This window comes from Erythranthe guttata, chromosome 9 (assembly GCF_056151865.1).
Source record: "Erythranthe guttata isolate IM_541 chromosome 9, IM_541, whole genome shotgun sequence".
NCBI lineage: Eukaryota > Viridiplantae > Streptophyta > Magnoliopsida > Lamiales > Phrymaceae > Erythranthe > Erythranthe guttata.
The window spans coordinates 2406558-2430849 of NC_142541.1; the positions used below are offsets into that span (position 1 = coordinate 2406558).

Genomic DNA, 24292 nt, shown 5'->3' on the forward strand with positions numbered 1-24292 from the left:
ACTTTTATTTTTTTGTTATTTTAAAATTTACCTTTTTTCTTTTTTTTCTTGGGTAAATTACAAACACCACCCTGAGGTATGGTCAATTTACACAAAGACCCCTATTGTTTGGATAATTACATATACCCCCCTCAACTATGTTTTTTTCTTACAAATCCACCTTTTATGGTGTCAGATTCAACATAATCATCTAGATTTCGGGGAATGTGCTCTAGTTTGTACTCATTTTGTGTAAAAATACAGTTTCTAATGCACCACAATCCGATATATACAAGCCAAAAAACACACATTATGATCATCTTGCTTCAAAATGTAGAGTTCAAATGGGATATAACGGGTACAAAAGTGATAATATTCCGTATAATCGCGAAGATTCCACTAAATTTGATGAGTTGAGGGGGTGGTTGTAATTATCCAAACAAAAGGGGGATTTTCGTAATTTAACCATACCTCAGGGTGTAGTTAATGATTTTGAGGTTAATGAATGTTTGTTATTTGCAATAATAGTTAGGAGGAGAGAGTTTTGTGATTTGAATGGGTGCCACGTGTCGTTACCTACATGGTTCATCTGTCACAGTTGGAAAGGTCTAGGCACCGCATTGGATTTGCTATTTATTATATATCATTATTATAATTATTAATTAATTTATTTATTACTATTGTTAATTTCCTTTCTGGCTACGATTTTTTGTGCTTGATTTTAGGATTCTTGATTTTGACTTTTGGAGTCCACGAGGGGGTTATTATGCTCTGCGGTTGTCTGCATTGACCTAGTTGTGAGCCTATTATTTTATTCACGGAATATCATTTTTATCCCTCAAGTTTGAATCGATTTTCCATTCGGTCCCCTATGTTACAAAAAGAACATATTTATTCTCTCATATTTCAAAAATTCAACGTTTTTTTTTTTTGTCGTTTTTGTTAATTTGTTAGTACTAATGGAATGAAGCGTGTTGATATCACTAATCTTAATTGACGAACGGTAAATTATCGATAATGACCAAATTTGTTAAATTATTGAAAATGAAACAAATATGAAATTGGTACAAGATAAGGGATAAAAATTGTAATAATCCCATTTTACTAACATTCAAGAATTTACCAAGTTCCTAGCACATGGCTTCAATAAATAAAAAAGATTTTAAACAAAGAAATAACAACTTTTATGGCCTTTTGAGGTACAACTCTAAAGAAAAATATATATAATTTAATTATAAAAGTTTATTTCAAATTGTCCTCTCCATGGCATGAAAGAATGAAATGTAGTAGTTGTTCATGCTATCCACCATTCTAAGTATCATACTTTATATGTTTTTCTTATTTAAAATTAGTTGTATTCGTCCATAAAAGAATGGCAGCTTAGCGGTTGAAGTAAGTGAGTTTGTGTTAATTGATCCAAATTCGGATCCCCTTGTCAACGGTCGGTGGGACGAGCTTTACCACACATAATTAGCCAAATGTGGTTCACGACTTTACGTATCTCTGTGATTTGCAAGTTATTATATGAGAATATATGTTTACCTAATATACTTATATGATTGGTTGCGGATTCCTTCATAATTTAAATTTATTGACAACTAATATTTATGTGTTACGTTCTCAATCAAATTGTATCATCATGAAATGAACATGATCGATCCCGCAATTAGACAACTTCTCAATTTTGTTTGCCAAAATCTATTCTTATAAAATATTGGGAGTATTGCGGCCACCCCATGAGGTATGTACATTAAAAAAAAAAAAAAAAAAAAAAAAAAACCTCTTCTACGGGTAATTGCGGTCATCCTTCATTTTAAATATTTTTACATAAGATTTATGTAACTGAGTTATTTATTGAACAAAATCGTATAATTAATTCGGTAAACGGTATGAAATGTTGGTGTACAGAAATTTCGATTCGATTTTACCGAATTAACATCCCTTAATTTACCTCTAAAAGAATCTATTCGTAAGATAATACATAGTTGAGGGAGATGGCTATAATTACCCAAATAATAGGGGGATTTTCGTAAATTAATCATAACTCAGGGGCAGCATAATATACATATATTATAATAGGGTAAATTACAAACACCCCCTGAGGTATGATCAAATTACAAAAACCCCCCTCTTGTTTGGATAATTACATCTACCCCCCTCAACTATGATTTTTTCTTAGACCTCCACCTTTATGGTGCCAAATTCAACATAGTAATCTAGATTCTGTGAAATGTGATCTAGTTTGTACTCTTTTTTGTGTAAAAAAAACAGTTTCCGATGTAACACAAACTGATATATACAAGCTAAAAATCACATATTATGATCATCTTGCTTCATAATGTAGAGTTTGAATGGGATAAAACGGGTACAAAAGTGATAATATTCCATATAATCTCGAAGATTCCACTAAATTTGATGAGTTGAGGGGGGTGGTTGTAATTATTCAAACAAGAGGGGTGTTTTTGTAATTTGACCATACCTCAGGGGGGTGTTTGTAATTTACCCATTATAATATTATGTGTTTGCTTACCTCGTTTTTTTGTTGTTGAACCAAAAAAAGGAAAGGGCCTGGCATACGTGGACGACAAGTCAAAATTGAAAAGCGTGGAGCCAAACAGTCCGCAGAAGATAGGCTCTTCTATTGACTGTTTAAAAGCTGCTTGGCCATCAAGAAACATTTAAATCACCATTTTTTATGTTTTATAATTTGGTTTTAAGTATATTTTACCTAAACATTAGAATCAAATTAATTAAGTGAATATACTATTTCCTATTTGGTCAAAATATATTATTCAATCTAGAATTTGAATTGAGAATGATTATTTTGGAGTATCCTATAGTTTGATCCATGGATCGTATTCACGACAAATTATTGGCTATGTTTAGTTCCATTTTCATCTCATTTTTATATTTTTCCAAAATAAATTAATGTTTGGTTATGTTTAGTTCCATTTTCATCTCATTTTTATATTTTTCCAAAATATGATTTGATATCATCTCAAATTATAAATTAACATTACTTTTATTTTTTAATTATTGCCTCAAAAAGATATATTTTCCCAGAATAAAACTAAAATAACTCCCATACCCCGTAGTTTACCTTCTAAACTCAATCTACCTTCATTTTCAATTAAATAAATATAATTTATAACTTCTTGTAAATAATATAGAATGTGGTTATTCATATTTAAAGTGACTCGAAATTTATAACTTGAAATTACATGACCACTAGAGATTCAATTTACGCCTTAAAAATAAAATTGAGATAAATAAAAATACTTCTCAGTCTTGGAATTGAGGGAAATGCCAAGAAACACATGATTAATTGATTATACTTTCCTCACCATATCCAAATCCAAATTAAGCCGGCGCATTTCTACGCTTAAATGATCGAGGGGAAAAAAAACAAGGGCAAAATGTATATATGTTCGAATAAATAACAGCTAGCTCGAGAAGAAATTAGTAGCAGAGAGAAATGCGTCTAGTTCCGTGTCAGTTACGAAAGAGCTCTCTTTGCCGTCGTACTTTTGAATCCACTATTACTTGTGTAGTAAAAAAAAAAAAAAATCACGAACCGTACCATTTATTCAGAAGTTCCAATAATAGTACTGCAGCAGAATCCTTTGCTTTCTTCACACTCGGCATAGGTTCACCGATGCATTCATCGGTCCATCCTCTATCAGAAGTATTCACTCTCACAGCAAACGTAAATTTCTTTGCGTGCGCAGGACCACCCTCGTGTATACACCTAAACCGACAAAAAAAAAACATAATTATATAGCACATCGAAAAAAACAATGAGCGACTTTTACAAATATAAAAGTTTTGACTTTAGAGATGGATATAAATTACTTGTATAGGGGCATTGGCCAATTTTTACGAAGACAGATATCGTTCAAGGTTTGTCTGGTGAAAGAGTGGGTCCCGTTCTGCTTCTCCTTCCCATTTTTCTCAGCGTTCTCCTTGGATACAGCTATCTCCTTCTCTTTCAAGGCAACGAGGGCGTTTCGAGCAGCCAATTTCTGTGCCATTTTCTTTTGGGGATTATGAGCAAGCCCAACTTGAACACCGTCTACGTATACTTCCACAGTAGCCAAGTTCCCACTTCGCGTGGCTTTATATTCTAGACCTTCGGCTTGTTGTTGACATCTTTCTTGTAGTTCTCGAACAGGATGCATTGGGAGTGTTTCTGGGGTAACCATTGGGTCCAACAGTGGTTGAAAGACCTATAAAATATAAATATATATCAATTCGAGAAATTTCGATTCCCCCATTCTTATCCATTCCCAAAATGGAGAAATAAATAACCGTTTTGGTTAATAAGATTATCTAAAGCATCTCATAATATTCCGTATCTTGTAAGCATCGTATTTTAAAGGAGCCACGTGAAGAATCTAACCTTCCACACAACTGCAGTATTACATCCAGTGTCAAGGAAGATGGCCCCAGCAATTGATTCTACGATATCTCCAAGAACTTTAGGAGCTTTGCAATCCCCTAAACCAAAAGAGTTAAACCCGGGTTTCAAAAGTTCACTCTCAACCTCTTTCACGAAATCTCGAATCTGAAAATTAAAAATAAATAAATAAAGGCAATGAATTTGTAACTCAAACCCCAAAATCAGACAACGAAGAAAAAAAAAAAGGCCCCACGTACCTGTTTCTCAAGTGCACTTGAGCCATGACGAAGATGTGTATGAAGGTTATGCTTAACAGAAACGCGTGCGAAATTCTCATTATTCACAGCAGCAGCTCGCAAGTCGGTCAGACGCCCTGGAGGCAAATCTGTGTACGTGAAGAACAGGTGCTTTGTGATGAGATGATCCAGCACCGCATCACCGACGAATTCTAGCCTTTGATAACATGAAACACCAGAAGATGGACGTGATGCATGAGTTATAGCTTCAACCAACAACCCCTTGTCGTTGAACTTGACATTCAAGCAACCTTCTAATGCGTCAAAATCAATAGTTCTTAGTACACTGTCTGGAACAGAACTCGGCCTAATCGAATAATTTATCTCCTTCAAATCGAATTCTATATCGATTCCAATCCATTTCATAAGGTGGTTTGCAGCAGTCTTTCCACCTTCGACGTAATACACACCAATCAACGCTTCCACAACATCTGCCAGTGTTTTGCCGGATAGCACTCGGTACGAACTCGAGTCACCCTCGAGTTCCCCATCCTCCATTTCGTAATCTTCGTATTCGTCACCATTGTTCACTTTTTTTCTTAAACTCTCATCAGAATCTACTTCGGCATCAAACAATGACGGTTCTTCTTCCTTAGTGTCCTCATCAAAGACAGGAAGAACCCCAGGTGCAGCCCATCTAGATGATGCAAATCGATCTGCCTGGATGTACGACTGAAGCCCCTTGTCCAGTGCAAACTGATACAGTACAACGTTGCTTACCATCTGCTGCCTCATCCTAGTAAGCTGACCTTCATGTTTCTGAGGGTATTTTAGGAAAAGAAATCTGCTAACAACCCATTTCAGATAAGCATCACCTAAGAGCTCTGCTCTTTCATAACAGAAAGTCTCTTGACACGACGCTGCAGTTAAGGCTTCTAAGATCTGCAGATAGAAATCTTACACATCAGATATACATATACTGTAGCAACTCTTTAAGAAAATGTTTTTTGGAGAATTTAAAATACCTTTGAAGCAGGAACGGGGTAATTAATGATTTCCTTAAGCTGTACAGCGAGGAGCATACTTTCAATCCTTCTCATAATTGATGGCAATCTTTGAGCTCCCCTAACTAGTGATCCAGGAAGTGGATGCACAAAACAGAGTTCGGGAGGGAGAAAAACATAATATATTTTCTCATGTGTATCATCAGATTCACCATTATGACCTGCAACAGAAATTTTTAATCAATTTAATTCCATGAAAAATTGATCTATGGCCCAAAAAGATTAAGAGAAGGAATTCAGCTTTGCAGCATTGATACCTTCTGAGTGTTCAAAGCGTGGAGACAAAAGATTCTTGCAGTACGAAACACCACGGGCTCTTATCAGAGGTTGCTGCTTATACATCAAATCTACACCATACCTAAAAATTGATTTGGACAATATGGTCAAATGCACAACACAACAAGCAAAATAGTGAGGACTTCTAATAATTGAGAGCAGCACACTCAAAACGATCTTAAAGTACTAGAAATCACCCAGCGAGGTTCTGCATCAATCACTAATCAAAATAAATATATTTGAGAATTTATCAGGTAAAACAGATGCAGGATATGGAGAACCTCCGCATTTTAAGCAATTAAACTAAACAAAATAACTAAATTTCTCTTCTCTGTGGTTGCATTTCAATTGAAGGATTTGGATTTGAGGAAAGGATTTAAAATGACTCCAAATTAAAAGGATTTGATATCCACCATAGTGACTGAAAAAAATAGCCTAAAATGAGAACTAAGGATTTGAATCCATTGTCGAATGAATCAATCAAAATAAGTTCAATGGATTTGTTTATTGTGGATTTCAAATCCTTCCATCCAAATGCAACCTTTCTTTTTTGGTAACAAACCCTTCTTCCATCCCCAGCACAATATTTTCAATGGCACGAAAGGGGAAAACCCTCAACGGAGGTATAGCCAGATACATGAACAGATACACGCATTGCATACAGACGGAGGGGAGGGAGGAAGACATTTAATTAAAGGATGAACTCGAAACAAATTTGGCACAGAAAAAAGAACATACTTTTGTTTATAATAATCGGCATAAGAACTGTACTCCAAAGGACCAAGGTAGCCTTCTTTCCTGGGGAATGAGTTCTCTGCAGTCATCTCAAAGCGCACGGAATCTACATAGAACCTCTTTCCAGAATGAGCTGCAGTAATAATTTTGCCTGCCAGATCTTCTGCTTGAATACAGGAATCAGCCATCATCAATTTGCCTTTTGCTAAATCAACTGGACGGGGCACTTCACTAGCATCTCGTGTACGTACTAACCCAGATGCTTTTACCACGTCAAACTGGGCAACAGCTCCTCTAATCCCATAGGTAGGGTGGAATTTCTGTTCAAAGGCCATGCCGTGTCGTAATTTGCCAAATCCATATTCTCTCCGGTCTCCACCTAAAGTCCGCTCATTAGTGCCAAGGTAAACATCCGGCCTAGCTTTCTGGAGGGGATTGTTCCATGCATCTGTCTTTGTAACATTTTCAACTACAGCCCAGTCAATATCATTCGACGAATCTGCCGATTTACCTCCGACAAGAGGAACAAATAAGTATGCTTTTGCAGTGTCCCAAGGTGTGTTAGATGGCTCAACATCCACATCCAATACAATGCTCATCAATCGAACGTGGAAGCTCTTAAGCAAAGACAACTGTATAATATAGATAGAAACAGTGAGGATTAGCTCATTGCTAAAAGGAAAACAATAATTCAAATAACTAATTAATATAACAATGCACCTGAGTTTCTCTAATTTCTATTGACCCTTTATAGGCGAGTGATGCTTTCGTTATCACAGACCGAGCAATAAATAAATCCACTGACATTGACAGTACCTAGCAATGACATGAAAGCACAAAAATAAAATGATTGTGCAACTAATCAAAGCTTAAAAATATGTAATATACCTCTGCATCCAATTCACTGCCAAACAATATTGCAAAGTCTGAGACGTTAACTAAGAGGGGATCTTTGGAGAAGCCAATATTTTCGCATTTGATAGAATACATGTGAAGGTGAAACAACTTGGAATCGTCACAGCCATTCCCAGATAACACCCATTCTCCCTGCAGAGACAAAGGGTTGACGTACTACTAAGATCAACAGTTAAGAACCCAAATTAATAGAATTACATGCTTATATCGCAAAATCCCAAGATCAACATGCAGTCTACAATGTCGGATATGGAAAACCCTTGCACTATTTTGCACCAAACAAGAGATGAATTAAACCATTCTGGTTACTATTCTGTCTGACCAGACATAACCTTACTTTTGAAAAGTATTCTTTTTTGCCCTGTACTATCAGGGTTTGCAGCAAAAGATTCAACGTAGAGAATTTTATAATCTGCATCATAAACAATTTAGTTCGTAAACATTCCTGTTGATGCGTTTAAAATTTCTCCGTGTCCTGCTCTACAACATAATCAGTGTGTAACATACTGAATGGGGAATTTTCATCAAATTTTGTAATTATACATTGCCAAATTACAGCAATGGGGTCTAGTTAGGGTTTAGTCCGGGCTATATCCCCTCAATTCCGGAATAGATTCTCATGTAATCAGATTTTATTTTTTAGATATCTTTGTCGAACATATAGCATCTTTTACAACTCACCTAGATATTCACATACTTAATTCCAGAATTTTAATATGCAGATGGTAGAACTTCTTCAAGCAAATCAATTGCAAGTATTTTATCAACTTCTACCAAGTTTACGTGGGTGGAGAGGACCACAAAAATCCAGGTATGTGTAATGTGTGAACAAGCAGCCACACATAAGCCTGCTTTGGGACAACTTCGATTAACATGCAACTAGTAATGATTGGAAATGGAGTGGTAATTGACATTTTCAGATTGCAAAAGATCATTTTGATTCTTAATTTAATAAAAAATTAATTAAAACTACGCTACTTTCAACAGCATAAAGCAGAGCGGTTTCACTTCAGAAGAAGTATAGATGGAAGAATAACCTGAAGAATGTCAGCTACTCCTTCAGGGTAAAATTCTCTATGCCTAGCAGTTCCAGGGAGAGGATCTCCATCATCATTTTGTTCAACTTTCTCAGCTTCTTCCCCTGTTCCCTTGTCTGGCAATAACATGTCAGTAAATGCTCCCATCTCGTGGAGCTTCTTGCAAGCAGCCAAACAAACAGCCTGAAATTTGCATAATCTATCAAATAGATACTTCTGATACATTTTAAACAGAACTACAGATGATTGTGACAATTGAGCATGCCTGTTGAGCAAGGCGCATCGATTTGCATGTAGGTCCCTCCAGTTTCTCAAATGGTGCATTACACGGAAGTTGAAGCTTGCACGAATACTCGGTAGCGCTTCCAGGCTTCTCATGAGGCACCATGATGAACTCTGGATGAAGAATTGAGTACCTGCATCATCAATAAAGTGAAGAGTAGAATTAGTAGAGCACAAAAAATTGTAGACATGAGAAAAAATAAGGTAAGGAAACATCAGAACAGTAAGAGAAAGCACCTGTCACTGGGCAACTGTGAGCAGTAAAAGTGGACAAGTCCGACTGCCGAATTTAAGCTCACAACAGCACCAGTAGACTCCACCTGGTAAACAGTACTAGCTAGTGGCTGCCCAGAATTTAAGCTGCAGGTCTCCTTGAGATGACTAATATCAGTCCTCTCAATAGCTTCTTTCCGCAAGGTCTCTTCGCTATTCCTAGCATTCTTTAAAAATGCTACATGGGACAAATTTCCTCTACAAACGAATCATAAGAGTAAGACTTTTTAATTGTCTATTCATAAATAATCTGCAGAATTGAAAACGCATATCACTCAATCTTACCTCTCAACCATCAAGATGTAATCTGATCCGGGTTTTCTGGCACGGCCTCTAGACTGAATATATGCCAATACCGTTTTGGCAAGATCAAAGCGAATAACAACATTACATTGCCGAATATCAAGTCCCTCCTCAGCCACACTAGTGGCAACTAAAACAGAGACCTGCAGGAGCAGATTACATGAACGAATAAGTTAATGAGATAATGGTATTTGAGGCAATCACACAAAGTCCAACTTACGCGACCATCTCGGAATCGGGCAATTGTATCTTGCATTTGACTGGTTCGCATTTCTTGACTATTGTTGTGCCCAATCAAACTAGCAGATTCGACAAAATCTAATGATGGAAGCTCTGCAAAAACCTGCACGCTTAAAGGACATATTAGATGTTTCATGGCGGCAAAGTTACCAAATATCCACACAATCTGTTTGCTGAACTCAATTGACCTTAGGAAGAACCAAAGCAGAGACAACACGTTCAACAAAGATTATGGCACGAAAATCCGCCGTGTGCTTATATCTCAGAAGTACTTTGATCAGTGACTGCACTTTTGGAGTCACTTTTCCATCGGCGACAGCAGCTCCAGTAATCAAATCAACATGCTCTCCACCAGAGACAACTACCAAATACGTAGAACAGAACATTATACATTTTATTGTAATTGAAGCAAGAGATGAAGGAAATCTAACATGCAGAGCTTATGAATGACCAACAATAACATAAATCCATTGTCAAGTTCGTGAAATATCTCAGCTTCAGCAGAAGACAAGAAAACATGCATGCTTTAATCCGATACAGGATTTTTTGCTGGCAAATATATTTTTAAAAAATTAAATAAATATTATGAGGTGAATAATGAGAATCCATATGAATGTTTCTAGCATAATAATCTTGGTGAAGAAGCATAACAATCTCTATTTGAATAATTATCCTTCTCCTGCAAATTAAAGACATGTAGTATCTTCTGATTTGAACTGTTCGGATTTCATCACAGTAATGCAGAGAACGAAAACGATCAGCTTCCTCAAATGGCATCAGATGAACAAAGAAAAGGGGAAGAAGACACATCACAGAAGCAGTACAATTCCCAAGTAAATCTTTATTCGTCATAGTTGATTCATTGAACTTTACTCTAGTTAATCAACAAACTTAAAAGGGCAAACAAGACCCAATCTACGCCAATTTAGGATGGCAAGTCTGAGATCTTTTTTTCCCCATCCAACTAAAACCACATACATGTAACTATGTATGATAAAAGCCATAAAACAAATATGTTTTACTTCGACGCAGGATGTTCCACTTGGTTCTAAAACACAGTCAAGACTTAAGGATCAAAAAGCTAGGAAGATTTTCATTGGAATTTCTCTTTTCTCGCTTAGCTAAAATCTGGTGTCATCGTTATTCGTTCACAGTCGAGAAGTGTATTTTATTGATATAGGATTACACTTAATGAGATAAACCAATCAGTGAGTCACCATAAATGCATGCTGTGCATGATAATAAAGATAGAACTTCTCACCATGACTGTTAGTAAGTTCCCCCTCCTCTAGGTCGTCAGGCCCATCCCCATCTGCAGCACTGTTGTCCATCTCAGTGCCTTCAACATTATTCTCCAAAATGGCTCCTTCAGACAGATGGCATTGCAAAAGAGAGACAACTTGGTGTAGGTATGATTCTTGGAACTTGACATCAAGTTGATAGTTTGCCCTTTCATCATTCTGCAAAGCAGTTAAAAATCCCTGGGCAACCTGCAAAGAAAAAACAGCCCTAAAAAATTCAGAACTTACTCACTAACAACAAAAGTTTTCCAGTCATCCGAAACTAAACATCTTAAACTATAGTGTCTGCAATCAAAAAACCTAAACCCCCTTCAAAGTTCTCTTCCACCCCCTCCAATAAACTCATAACAATTGCAACCTCAAAAACCTTTAGAGCAAAAGATGATGGAAACAATCACTACATGTTATAGTTGGCTGCAACACCGAAGAAGAAATGAAGCAGCAAAAGCAAGATAAAATTAGATTGAATCAAAAGATTAAATTGGGAAACCATGGAGCCAAATATAGTTCCTTAACTTATCCCTTGTCAAACCAGAACATGCAATTATAGACAAAGGGAAAAAGGAATCATCCTATTAAGAATGTCACATCACCTTGTAAGCACACCACTGTCCTAGTTCACCCAGTGCATAGTTGATGGCCCTTAATTTTTGGATTAAATTAGCAGCACCATCATTTTCGGTCCGTTCAGACACACCGTAAACTTGGCGTAGCTCTTCCTTCGCTCCAGCATCTCTGGCTCCCATAAATTGCCACTTACTTCTTCTGGAGCTTGACCGAGCAGCTTCTTCAACAGTATGTTCCATTTGTTTTATTTTCTCATGGAGGGACCACAAACTGGAAGCTTTGTCATACTCCACAACCACTTCTGAAGGCATTGGTACATGTTTCTCCAGCTCCTCACGGTCCTTAATAGTACAAACTACGGAGTCCAGTTTACTTTCCAGGTTGCGTATCTTTACTGCACAATCAACTTGGCTAGAAACACCTGAGTTCATAAACAGTTTCAGGTTCTAAGGAAGAAATCAACAAAAGAAACACAAGAGAGGGCAAATATAATACTTACAGCTACAAAAGTACCAAATGCAGAACAGAAGAACTCATCAATGTACATAAACACATGTGTGTGTGTGTGTGTATTTATATATATATATATATATATATATATATATATATATATATATATATATATATATATATATATATATATATATATATATATATATATATATATGCCGGGAAGGCATGCATGAGTGGTATTGAGGTGGGGAGGGTAGTATTAGGTCAATGTTTCAATTCCCTTGGTGTTCGGTTGTAGGTCATTTACAAAGCCAACATATATATATATATATATATATATATAAACACACACACACACACACACACACACACACGTGTGTGTTTGTGCGCGCAGAGGTGTGCAAGTACAGTGTGTATGAACATTTACATTAAGTGATGCTTCCCACATTTGCAAGAGCGAATGCAATTGACTGCATGGACACAAATAAGCAACATACCCTTCAAGTTCACAGGAGATGCAGTCATCCCAAAAACTGATGGCCTCTTCTCCTTTTGTGTTGTGTGGTAGAACTCCGACATCACTAAAGAATAAGGATGTTTCTTCACAGCATGATGGCACTCATCCAAAATAAGGAGATTAATCGCTTCCATTTTTACTATACTGTGTCTAAGTATGTTCAAAAGAATTTGAGCCGTCATCACTAAAACCTGGATCAAGTACCAGCATAAGTGGGGAAAGTTAAGCATGACAAGAATCGACAGTAAATTCCAGTAGTTGAATACAGTAAATTCAGAATGCTGTTATTTTGAACGAACTAAATGACTCTTTGTTGCCACATACTTTCAATTGTCTCTACTTTAATAATGTGTCTTGAAATGCAATTCTTAAAACCAACGGAAATAATACATCCCATAAATAATCAGCAACCAGGACCTCGAAAAAATATTAGAAGCTGGTCAATCATGCACCTTTTTAATGATAGAGGAGACAAATTTTAACAATTTCCAATAAGCCAACTTATGTAAGCATTTAATAGTAACATTGTCATTACTTAAGATTTGACATTAATTGTCTAAAATTTAACGAACCGAAATAAGAATTTAAAAGAATCTGTCAGGTTTTGTCAGAAAGGTTGCATTAGGGTCTTTACATATATGAATACAGATGAGTGAGAAGTATTGTGTATTTATTTTTCTTATAATTGTCCAATAATCTAAATTATGTAAATATCCCAAAGTATGATGGAAGAAGCTCCAATATCTTATCAGATGTATTACAGTGCTTTTGTATGAGTGAAGATGAGAGCGCATGTGTGTGTACTTAAGCGCATGTATGAATATCTACATGTGTCGAAAGAGAAAAAACCAAATTAAGTTCACAAAGAATGCCCCATCTCTAAAACAACCACCCGTAGCCCAAACACCTAGCAACAATAGAAGATGCAAAAGTTCATATATTCCCATATTAATTGTTCTGAAAAATACGTGCATCAAACAGCAAAGCTGCTCAACAAACAATCCTTACCACCAAGATTTCCATCAAGGATCAAAAGATTACTAGAGAGAGAGACTGGCCCTTTGGCATTTTCTTCACCATTTAACAAATATTTGACCGAGTTGATCAGCTCAATCCTAATGTATCCTCAATTTTCAAGAGCAAGATGCAGGACATCGTCTTACTTCCTCCATCTTTATGTTTTATACAATTATAAGTAGGTGAAGACCCTTTACATGATGATAACGATCAATGTTCGGCCAGGCAAGTAAAGGGTTCTGCTAAAGATATTTCCCATAAAACAATGCTGTGGCCTCCAATTCATAAATAAAGAAAATATATGGCTGCACCACGCTACAAATCCTATTCAATGATTCTTCATAGAAAAAATAAAACTGGACGACTTTATGCTTTCGATATATTTGTATTACAACCAGAAGATACTATTGGTCTCTGTATGTTAAACAGATGCTATGTAAAAGTTATAACAACCTTTGCTCATTCACCCTTTAGCATGATAAAAAGGGAAATGAAAGTTGCGTAAATATTACTTGCACCGATAAAATGTAGTATACCTCAAGTTGTTTGGCACAATTGACTCTCCTCTATCTAGTATGGGAAGATGATTAATTTTTCAAGGTTTACTGATTCGCCCATTCCTTTTCTTAATCAAAACAGGTGTTTCATGTACAGGTACTGCAACTAGGAAAAACTAAGGGTCTTTCTTTTTCAAGCCATCTTTGACGAAATAAAAATGAAAAATGGGCTTTGCTTGTACCTCCTATTTTACTTCCCTCTGCTATTCTCTCTAACAAAAGTAGAGAGGTTTTTTTCTACATCCACTTCTACTTGCCTTACCGTTATGCCTACATTCCTCACCACCGAACTCGGCAAAACTAAATGGTAAATGGGGTAAGGTCTAAATTAATCCTTCATTTTTTTCTTCACTTCTTCAATTGAGAATGTCAAAGTTACAAGCTCCCTCACCCCCTACCCCCCTCCTTTAAGATACTTTACCTCCTGAAATGACAGAAAATTATGTACTGTTTGACTTGAGAGTTTTCCATGATAAGTTAACTCCAAGGCCAAATAGTAAAGGAAGTTCTTTTTTAATATTATTTATATGAGTATTGCAACAATTATCGCTATTCACTTCAACAGTTAAGACACAAGTGAGAAACCATCATTCTCTATGCTCCAACAAAGAAATCAACCTTTCACCACATATCATTTACTTTGCAATGGACATAATAGAAATTTAGAAAGAACTCATAAATGAAAGAGGAATTAAAGTAAAAATTCGATAAACATTAAAATTAAGTGTTGCAGACAAAAGTACCTGCTTGCTATCAAACTCACGCTGCCACCTCCGTGCATCCCAAAAATCCTGACCCATTTCACCACAGTAATGGCCAACTTGATAACCTGTGCGCTCACGGATAACTTCAGCTTGCTGCATTTTAAAAAGAGAGTTACTCACATAGACGTTGACAGATAAAATGAAAGTTCTTCACTGATTCCCAGTAAGATACTACCTGATAAACAAGAGGAACTTTCGGCACCAAAAAGACAGCCAACATTTTCTTATTTTGTTTTTGCAATTCAGTGCTGACACTTTTCATGAGAAGGACAGCGATTAGTGTTTTTCCAGCCCCTGTTTCAAGAAAAGCAATAGTGTTTCTCTTCTTTGCCTGCTCAAGAACGTCCAACTGGTACTGACGAGCTTGCTCCTCGGGAAGTTTCTCTTTTGGCTGGTCCGATTTCTTCTCGTCTGTAGTATATTTGTTGCTTTTCTGAGCGTTCGCCTTCTCATCTCTATCACGAGAAGATTCCCAAGAACCCATTCGATAAACCAACTCACTTGTTTCTTTCTCCCGCTCCCAGTAACCTCTTGCTTCCCTATAATCCCTGTCCTTGCAACTACCTGTACTACACCGTTCTCTTTTCCTCACTTGGCCTCTTACATGCCCATCGGTCTCCACATCATCCCAACCACGGTGTCTCTTCCTTCCCGGCACCCTGTCCAGAACCCTCCTTTCCTTCTTTGGATCCCTACAAGGAACTCTTCTGTCGTGCCTTTGCTCAGTGTTGTTAAATTCACGAGACCTTCTGTCAGTCTCGGTTCCGTCATTCTTGAATCCATTACCGCAAACAGACGGCCTTTTCCCGTTGCAATTAACAATTTCATCCTTAGACACTGATTGTTGATCCTGGATGGTATTATGAGCAAGTAAATCATCGTCAACACTCTTTATACTGTCGAGAATCTGATCAATCCCGCCAAAGAAACACGGGTCAAGGCAGCCACCATTAGAGAGCGGCTCCAGTACAGGAACTGAAGCTGCGGTGGCAGTTCCGAAATCGACAAAGTAATCATCGCATGAAATGTCCTCGCATGCATCCAGCCAGTACGACGGCCTGCCGTCAGCAGCAAGAGCACAGGCATCAACTGAATTCCCAGCCTCCCCTTTATCCAGTTTCTTTTCACAATCCATTCTCGAATATAAATTATTACTAAATTAAAACAGAGGCATAAACCCTAGGCAATAAACATTTTACTTCTAAAAAAACGAGGACAAACAATCTTCTGCTTTCAAATCCAATCCACACCAAACAGTATGAAGATAAATAAATTAAATAACTGAACCGAAAAGTACCGAAGCACACAGAAGCTTTTACAGCTCAAAAAAAAACACACACACACAGAGAAACCCTGAATTAATTAACTGAAAGGGGGGTAGGCGAGAGGTAGAGAGAGGTAGAGAAAGAGAGAGTGGAGAAAGCAGATAAGCGTTAAATAGACCGTATGAAGCACGCGAAGAGGGTATGATTCGAAGATTCTCCCCCCACCACCGGTCTATCTTACGCCACTCTGCTCTCTCTTCTCTTCTTCTTCCGTGCAATTAAACTCAGTGAGTGCCCTAACTTATCTCCTGCTCCTCGAATTGCGAATTGCGAATTTCCGGCGATCGATTCCGTTGAGAGGCCGCCGTGGAAATTACACTTCCGGCGCCGACTCGATCCACCCGACCCGGATCCAGAATCTACGGGGCGTACGAACGATATGGGGCGGACTGAAATTGAGCTGACTGACAGTTGACTACATTCATCCCTATATATATTTTATTTTATTTTATTTTATTATTATATATATACATAGATTGTGTTGTCATCGTTTGGCTTTTTTCTTCTTTTTCTTACATACTTTGGATTTTCGGTAAATTCGTACTTCCTTCGATTATTTTTGTTGTGCTTTTTCAATAATTTTATATTAAATATTTTTTATTGCAACCAAATAATGTCAATTTTAATTTCCCGGAACAAAACGGGAGTTAATTTTTCACTTTGGGAAAAATTGAAAATTTTCTGGGAGTATAATTTTGATCCGATTCATTCAATTTTTATTGCATATACGAATTTCTTGGTATTTTTAAAATTGATGACAGAAAAAAATATATATAATATAAACGCAATCAAACGTGGTTGAAAAAAAATATATAACTCGATGATGCAATATTTTTTGGGGGAAACTAGGCTCGTCCTTCCTCATAAATATTTTTTATAGATAAAAGAACACTCAATTTTTCGCTATTTACTAAATGTTTTTTTTTTAGAGCTTACTTATACAGTTTATACTAAGTATTACACATAGGTCTCGTTTGGTTGCCGAAATAGTTGGACTTAATTTGATGTTTGGTATTCTCAATAAATTGCCGGGTCGATCCGCCAAAATTATATAATTATAGTTTATCTTGCCTCATCTTGGCTTATTTTGCCTTCTAATGAGTTTTTTTTATTAGACATTTCAAGCTCTAATAAAATAATTGGGTCTCATTAAATTATTTAATCTTATATTGACTAATCTTATCTTGTCAGCCAATCGGGACCATAAAGTTTAGTTACAAAGCTTAATTACGGAGCTTAATTGAGTTTGGTTATGTTACAAATATTTAATATTTACATATTTGCATTCATCTCTCTCAAACCCTGTAGCTAAACAAAATTAATCAAGAAAGTACGTAGACCTAATTTCTTGAGCGACTATTGTACATTAATGTGATTATACGTGTGTGTGTGTGTGTGTGTGTATGTGTGTGTCACAATGTGGGTATGTGCGCGTGTGTGTGACAGTGTATGGAAGAGTTTCAGTAATGACAGCAGTGAGGAGAGAGAGTGGAGCAGTCCTAAAAGATTGCAAAAAAAAATATGGATGTATGGAGAAAAAGATAATAATAAACGACTTTTAGCAAATTGTCAAAATCTCATTTTTCATGATTTGTTTATTCTAAAAATAATAATAATATTGAGCTAAAAAATTCTTCCAACTAGAATATACCACAATCATTGCTGGTCCAAACAAAAAAAGTATTGGAAAAGGCAAAAGATTTTATTCGATTAATCTACAAACATGATTTTGTTCATTTACTCTTTTTAATTCTCAATATGATGATATGATGGAATCAAATTCCTTTTTTTTATTGGCTAAATTACGGTAAGAGGTAAGCTTAAATTGCGAAAAAACTTTTATTGTTTGGGTAATTATAACTATCTTCTAGACTATGAATTTTCTTACACGTTCACTCTTATGGTGTCAAATTCAACATAATTTTCTAGATTTTGTGGAATGTTATCTAGTTTGTACTCGTTTTGTGAAAAAATACTGTCTCTGATGCACTAGAATCTGATATTCACAAGCCAAGAGATACATCTTATGATCATCTTATTTCAAAATATGGAGCTCAAAAGGGGTAAAACGAGTACAAGTTGGAGAATATTCCATATAATCTAGAAGATTCTATAAATTTGACACAGCAAAGGTGAACATATAAGAAGATTCATAACTGAGGGGTGGTTGTAATTACCCAAAGACTTTTTTGTATTTTGACATTACCTCAAGGTGTGGCCGTAATTTACCCTTTTTATATATAACATCTAGATGGTTATTAAATTATCATAATTAATTTGTATTCGAGTAAAAGAATTCGTAACCGACTATATAAATGTACTAAATAAATCTACACTGTTGTACGGTAAAGTGTAAAATATACATCGAGTGTTAGATAGACTTTTGGCCAGACTACAACAAAATAACGAGTTCAGATAAAAATGAACAAAAAAAAATTAGTTTGGGGGGCAAATTGTAAAGGAAATACAATTGTTCTCATGTGAATAGCTAATTAAACGATGACACGTGTCCCGTTTTCGTGCGTGTGCAGAATTAAACTCGTGCCAACCCAACAACTCCCAAATGAGCCCATCAGTTATCTTTTCAATAGTCAGCCCATCAATTTTCGGCAGGTCCAATTCCTTTGTCAAAACGCCGCCGTTTCATCCTTCTTCAACTTCGTTCTGAAATCCGCCGTCGCCGTTACCGGAATTGCCGTGGGTCATGAAAATAGCTGATCAACCTTAACCGGAATATTTTCACGGATTCCTTAATGCCACAATTACGAATCGAGAGAGCCCTATGCAGTATTAGATTTTCTGTAAGTGTTTTCCGTATATTTGATTTGATTTCTCTGCATATATTTTAGGGTTTTGATATATATATATACACACACACATATGGCTTCTTTTAGTCAGGTTTTTGTATGATTTGTAATTCGGCAATTCTTTTTCTCAGTCCATATTTTGGTGGTAGCTATAAGGATTTATTGCTTCTTTAATCGTATCAAGTTTTCTTAAAATGCCAAATATGAACGTTTAATTTTAATTTGTGAAAAAATGCGGTTTTCAATTTTCACATTTGATTTTAATTTTAATTTTAATGTATAAATTGGGATTCAAATTTGTATTTTTTTTTCCTTATCCCTTTCGGTCTTGAATCTCCAATCTGTCGATTTATGACAGGTCAGGAAATTTTTGATAGCATCGTTTGTTCGTTTACTGTTGGATCATGGTTCAAGTGGTAAAAGATAACTGGTAGCTGTTCTTCTTACGAGACGTTTCTACCATTTTTGGAACTTTACTTATTTTCTCAAGTGGAACAAGGTACATACAAATCCTTGTTTTGTTCCTTATTCTTGTGATAGTGCAGTTTAATTAGTAATTTAGTCAGTTCATTTTTATCTTCTATCATAAATGGTGTACATGAATACTATGTCCCATTTATGTGCCAAACGGTGCCTCATTTAAGCTATTTTTTGAATTTCTTTAGCCTATTACCAATAAATAATATTATGGGGAGGGATATGTTTGGCGGTAAGAAGAGTTGGTGGCAGAGTTTCAAATGCTAGATTAATTAGTTTTTCATTGTTAGGATTAGTTTATATGCGTGACAAAGTTTTGGGCGTTAACATGGGAATGATCAAAAAATATTATAAGAGAATGTTAGTCTTATAATAAGACTAACATTCTCTTATAATATTTTTTGATCATTCCCATGTTAACGCCCAAAACTTTGTCACGCATATAAACTAGGATCTTTTCTATGAATGTACATGTGAACGCAACAAGATAGATACAATTTTAGTTGGAAATGTGTTTATCTAATGTCTGAAATTACAAGTGAAAAGCTATTTGCTGTTTGCATGATAACCATTGGCAAAATTGTCAAAGCTAGTGCTGAGAGTTGAGACATTATTGTAATTTGGGTTTTATGATCAGCTTTTTAGACATTTGAAATGTTCGTTGGAGCATATGGGATTATTGAGACATGAGTCGCCTACAAATCGGCATTTTGGGAAATTGCAAATATGCATGTATCATGTGTAAATGTTTACTGTATTTGTTAGAGTCACTCTAGCTCTATAATCAACTAATGTCTGCAATCTGGTCAGATGAACTGGATGAGGGGGAGTGTAAGTATGTACAGACGATATGTGCATACTGCGAAAAATGACGGGGACTTGAATAGAGATTTTTTTGCACAACTTTGGATTGCTGATAAAAAGAAGCCAAAGCCTTATGGAAAAGGAAAGTATAAAGTCCTGAAATCCAGTGGTAGTGGTGAAACCTTTGTTGATGGCAGAACTATATCCGGTTTTCTCGAAAGAGCATTTTCAGCTGCATCTGTTGCAAGTGAAAAGTCTTACGACAAGATGAAGTCAAATTTGAAGCAACCACCTACCAGTCAGTCTGTCACTGGTACATTGAAACCAATATCTTCGGAAGAGGTAAGGTTACTTACAGTCTTCTGTGGCACTCTTGTTGCAAACGTATATATTATTTAGTTGGATTATTAACTCTATTAGCTATTTTGCATGTAGCCACTTACGTATTCCTGTGAGAATTATTATTTGCATCTTCTGTTTCTGTTTATCTAGTCTTCTGTTGGCCTTGTTTTCTTTTTAGGAGTTGTCTTAATTATTATCTCTTTTCCAGATAATAAATTTGTATAAAAAAAAAATTATGACGGAGGTAGACAACCTTGGTTATAAGTTCCACAAACAATGAAGTCTTTGTATAGGCGATAAATACAGTATTTCAAGTTATATTGTTCATACTGAGGTGAGTTGAAAGATGTATTAATGTCATACCTCGGATTAATACATGGCTTTTATGTACACTTTCTGTGCTTTGGCATATCGGCGTTATAAGTTATTTGTCCATACTGAATTGAATTTTGAGATATGTATTAACGTCATACCTTCGGTCAATACATGGCTCTTATATAATCTTCCTACACTTTTTCATATCCGTATTGGATTATTTTATTTATGTAAGTAGTACGGAGGCTTTGATAAGCTATTCCTATAAGTACCAAGCTCATGTTACCTTTAGTTCTTTGCCAACCTCATCGATGCACTTTACTATTATTATTTCTTAATGTTGAAACTATAAAAACAGAATCACCAATGCGATGGTACAAAGATGCCACCATGTAATTCTATGGTGGCTTATTTTCACTGCTCTTTTCCGTATTTTGAAAAGATTAAAATATACTTGATATCTTTCTATCTGTAGAATAGATTCAGACCATTCTTATGTTGCTCTTTTAGTTTTCTGCTCATCTTTGATTGTTTCTAATATGTTGGGCTATAAAGTAAGATGAGAATTTTGCTGCATTAGTCCACTCCTCGTGCAAGTTGTCAGCCTATCTATATTCATACAGTTGTTGCATCCTCTTATTAGCCTTTTATTTCTAGTCTTTTGCTAGTTTAAATTACACGTCAAGACAATTTCTAGTGGATCGCGTGTTTGCATTTGTAGTTTTTTTTATAGTTCGACCAATTTATATAGAGATATCTGAAAGAAAAATAAGAGGATTTATAAGTGTGCCAAACATATGTAACACTTTTAGTTTATTTATCTATTAGACTGTAAGATGATTAGTTATTGATATTCGTGAACTTTCTATGTAACATTAACTTGCTCGAAATTTATTTCAGTCCAAGGTTGCACCTCTTCTTGCAAGATCCAATCTGCTGATAACCAGGGATATCGAGTGGGCTAACTTGGTCCTTGGTTTTGAGCAGGTCAGTTTTATGGTTTACCAATTTCTGTTGAAGTAGTTTTTAGCAAATTTTGCTTCACTCTCGTCGTAATCCCATCAACTGGTGAAATATATTATAGGTTGTCCAACTCCATCAACTGGCTTTATGATGATATTCTGAAATATGTTTTCCTGATGAAATGTAATTTTTGTATATTGAAATTGCAGGAAAATCGATATGCCATAGTTGATGTCTGCTATCCTCAAGCAGTATGCGACTTTTCTTCTTGGTTTTAGTCCTCTGCCATATTATCCTTTTTTTTTTGGGTCTTTCAAATATAATGACTCGAATTGCGGTCAGTAGCAACTATTTACTCTTTAACATTGTTTCCCTAGCCTGTAGGTTTTATCCGCGAGCAGAGTAACGTGATTGCTAGACAGGTATATATAACTCTCTGTATTCAGGATATTGCCATGCTTTTTTTGTCTTCTACTATTTGTTGTTATCCGATAATTGAAAAAAGAAAAGGACAAATGACAATTCAATTAAAATATTGAATGACCTCAAAGTAACGAGCAGGTTCTCCACTAAGATGGATGTAATGCTTATCTCAATTCCTGCGGTCACTTGATAACTGGGGCCATAAACTCTGTTATAATTAAGTATATGTCGGCTTTATTTCTCCTTTCTTTGTGTGGATATTCTTGTTTTGGTGAATATGATGATTCCTTCATGCTTTTCTGCAGTTGCTTCGACTAAGACGCCCTTTTATAGCATCCATATCTGACGGATTAGGAAATGAACTCTTTAGGGTAAGAACTTTTGACTTTTTTCCGACCATCAGCAGTTGCAAGCTTAGTTTGGTGCCTCTGTTTAACCTCGTAAAACTGCTTCCAAGTAGGTCAGGAGGCCATTTTGGTGGATCACCAGTTCAATCTATGCAGACATAAACGAAAAAGTACGTCTCTTTTTGAAACTTTTCCCTTTGCCATTGATATAATGCTTGAGCTTAGTTCTGCACAATTTTGGAGTAGTATAGATTTAAATTTAAATTAATACTGAATTTAATTTTATTTGTTTTATCTTTTTATTAGGAAATTGGTGTTGTTCATAGAAGGTGGCATCTCTGGAGGAGAATATATGATTTGTACTTGGGGTAACACTTTTCATTGAGCAATTATTCATGTTTTAAGGAATTATCCCAAACTTGCACTTTTCGAATTCTGAATCAAATGTTTGCGGTTTTTTTTTTTTCCTTTTTCTTGTCTTAGGAATAAGCAATTTGCGGTTGTTGAGAATCCTGGGTTTTGGAACTGGACTTTCACTCTGAAGGATATTGAAGGAAATGTGTTGGCTGAAATAGACCGTGACTGGAGGGGTTTCGGATTTGAGGTTCTGGCTTTTCGATTTTTTTTTTTTTTAATAATCTAAGTTAATTTATCTTAAAGGATTGATGATGCTGCTGCAAAGAAGAAGATAATAATTCAACGTTGTTTACATCTGTATTGTGCAGATTCTTACAGATGCTGGTCAGTATGTGATTCGATTCGGGAGTTCCGATTCTAGCGTTGGGCCTACAGGGGTACTTCAGTCATTGCGCAATGCCCCGAGTCGTTTTATTTAGTTATATGAGTTTCTGAATTTTGCTTCGATTTTTTTTTCTAGGTTCAAGAATTAAACGTAACTCGTTCACTGACACTGTCTGAGAGAGCAGTAGCTGTTGCACTCGCTGTTTCACTAGATAACGACTACTTCTCCAGACACGGAGGCTGGTAAGATAATAGTTTTTTTTCTTTTTCTTTTTTTTTAATCATATACCTCTGCTCGTTAAATATCAATCATAAAACATTTATTTTTCTTATCAGGGGTTTTCCCTTTATGGGGGTCGATGAATGAGAATTGGCATCGAGAGTGTTCGACTGCTGAAGAAAAATAGAAAGACATAACAAACTCGATCAAATATTGCGCCCGTCTGAATCGGTTAGTGTTTTCACAATGAAAGTGGTAAAACGAGTTTATGTGTTGTCGTTAATATTGGTTTCGTATCCTGGCCCTACAAACAGTAAATTGCTGCTATTGTTTAGTAAAAGAAACTGTAGTAAAATGCTTCTATTGTATTGTCACAATATCCATGTTATTACAAAAAAGTTGTAAGAAAAATATTTTCCTAAAGAAAAATAAGAACCTGCTTAGCTTCTGTTTATTTATTATTATTTTTTTTTAATTTTAATTTCCTTTCTCTTTCTTTTGCTAATCACTACTTTATTTATTGTATATATTTTAAACAATATGTTCTTCTATCTTATTTTCATAAATATATATGTAGATGAAATATTTTAAATTACAATTAAGGCTTCTTCAT

General features: G+C 35.7%; 2 protein-coding genes across 2 annotated transcripts; one reads left to right on the forward strand and one right to left on the reverse strand.

Annotated features, from left to right (window-relative positions):
* Positions 1 to 3219: 3219 nt before the first annotated feature.
* DCL1 (dicer-like 1) lies at positions 3220 to 16669 on the reverse strand. Its single transcript, XM_012983963.2, has 20 exons — positions 15091 to 16669; positions 14895 to 15008; positions 12558 to 12768; positions 11634 to 12028; positions 11001 to 11229; positions 9928 to 10100; positions 9720 to 9842; positions 9482 to 9642; positions 9161 to 9394; positions 8907 to 9057; positions 8642 to 8824; positions 7578 to 7736; positions 7410 to 7505; positions 6693 to 7321; positions 5936 to 6036; positions 5640 to 5839; positions 4636 to 5556; positions 4379 to 4543; positions 3832 to 4205; positions 3220 to 3727 (listed from the first exon to the last, which is right to left on the reverse strand). Exons 1-20 carry the CDS (start codon positions 16048 to 16050, stop codon positions 3547 to 3549), a joined length of 5760 nt encoding a protein of 1919 aa, XP_012839417.2. The 5' UTR covers positions 16051 to 16669; the 3' UTR covers positions 3220 to 3546.
* Positions 16670 to 18801: 2132 nt separating this feature from the next.
* On the forward strand, positions 18802 to 24133 carry LOC105959806 (scramblase-like protein). Its single transcript, XM_012983962.2, has 13 exons — positions 18802 to 19041; positions 19406 to 19546; positions 20335 to 20670; positions 21886 to 21972; positions 22158 to 22199; positions 22326 to 22370; positions 22677 to 22742; positions 22832 to 22888; positions 23025 to 23086; positions 23202 to 23322; positions 23444 to 23512; positions 23596 to 23702; positions 23796 to 24133. The coding sequence occupies exons 3-13, from the start codon at positions 20335 to 20337 to the stop codon at positions 23824 to 23826; spliced, it is 1023 nt and encodes a 340-aa protein (XP_012839416.1). The 5' UTR covers positions 18802 to 19041; positions 19406 to 19546; the 3' UTR covers positions 23827 to 24133.
* Positions 24134 to 24292: the final 159 nt, after the last annotated feature.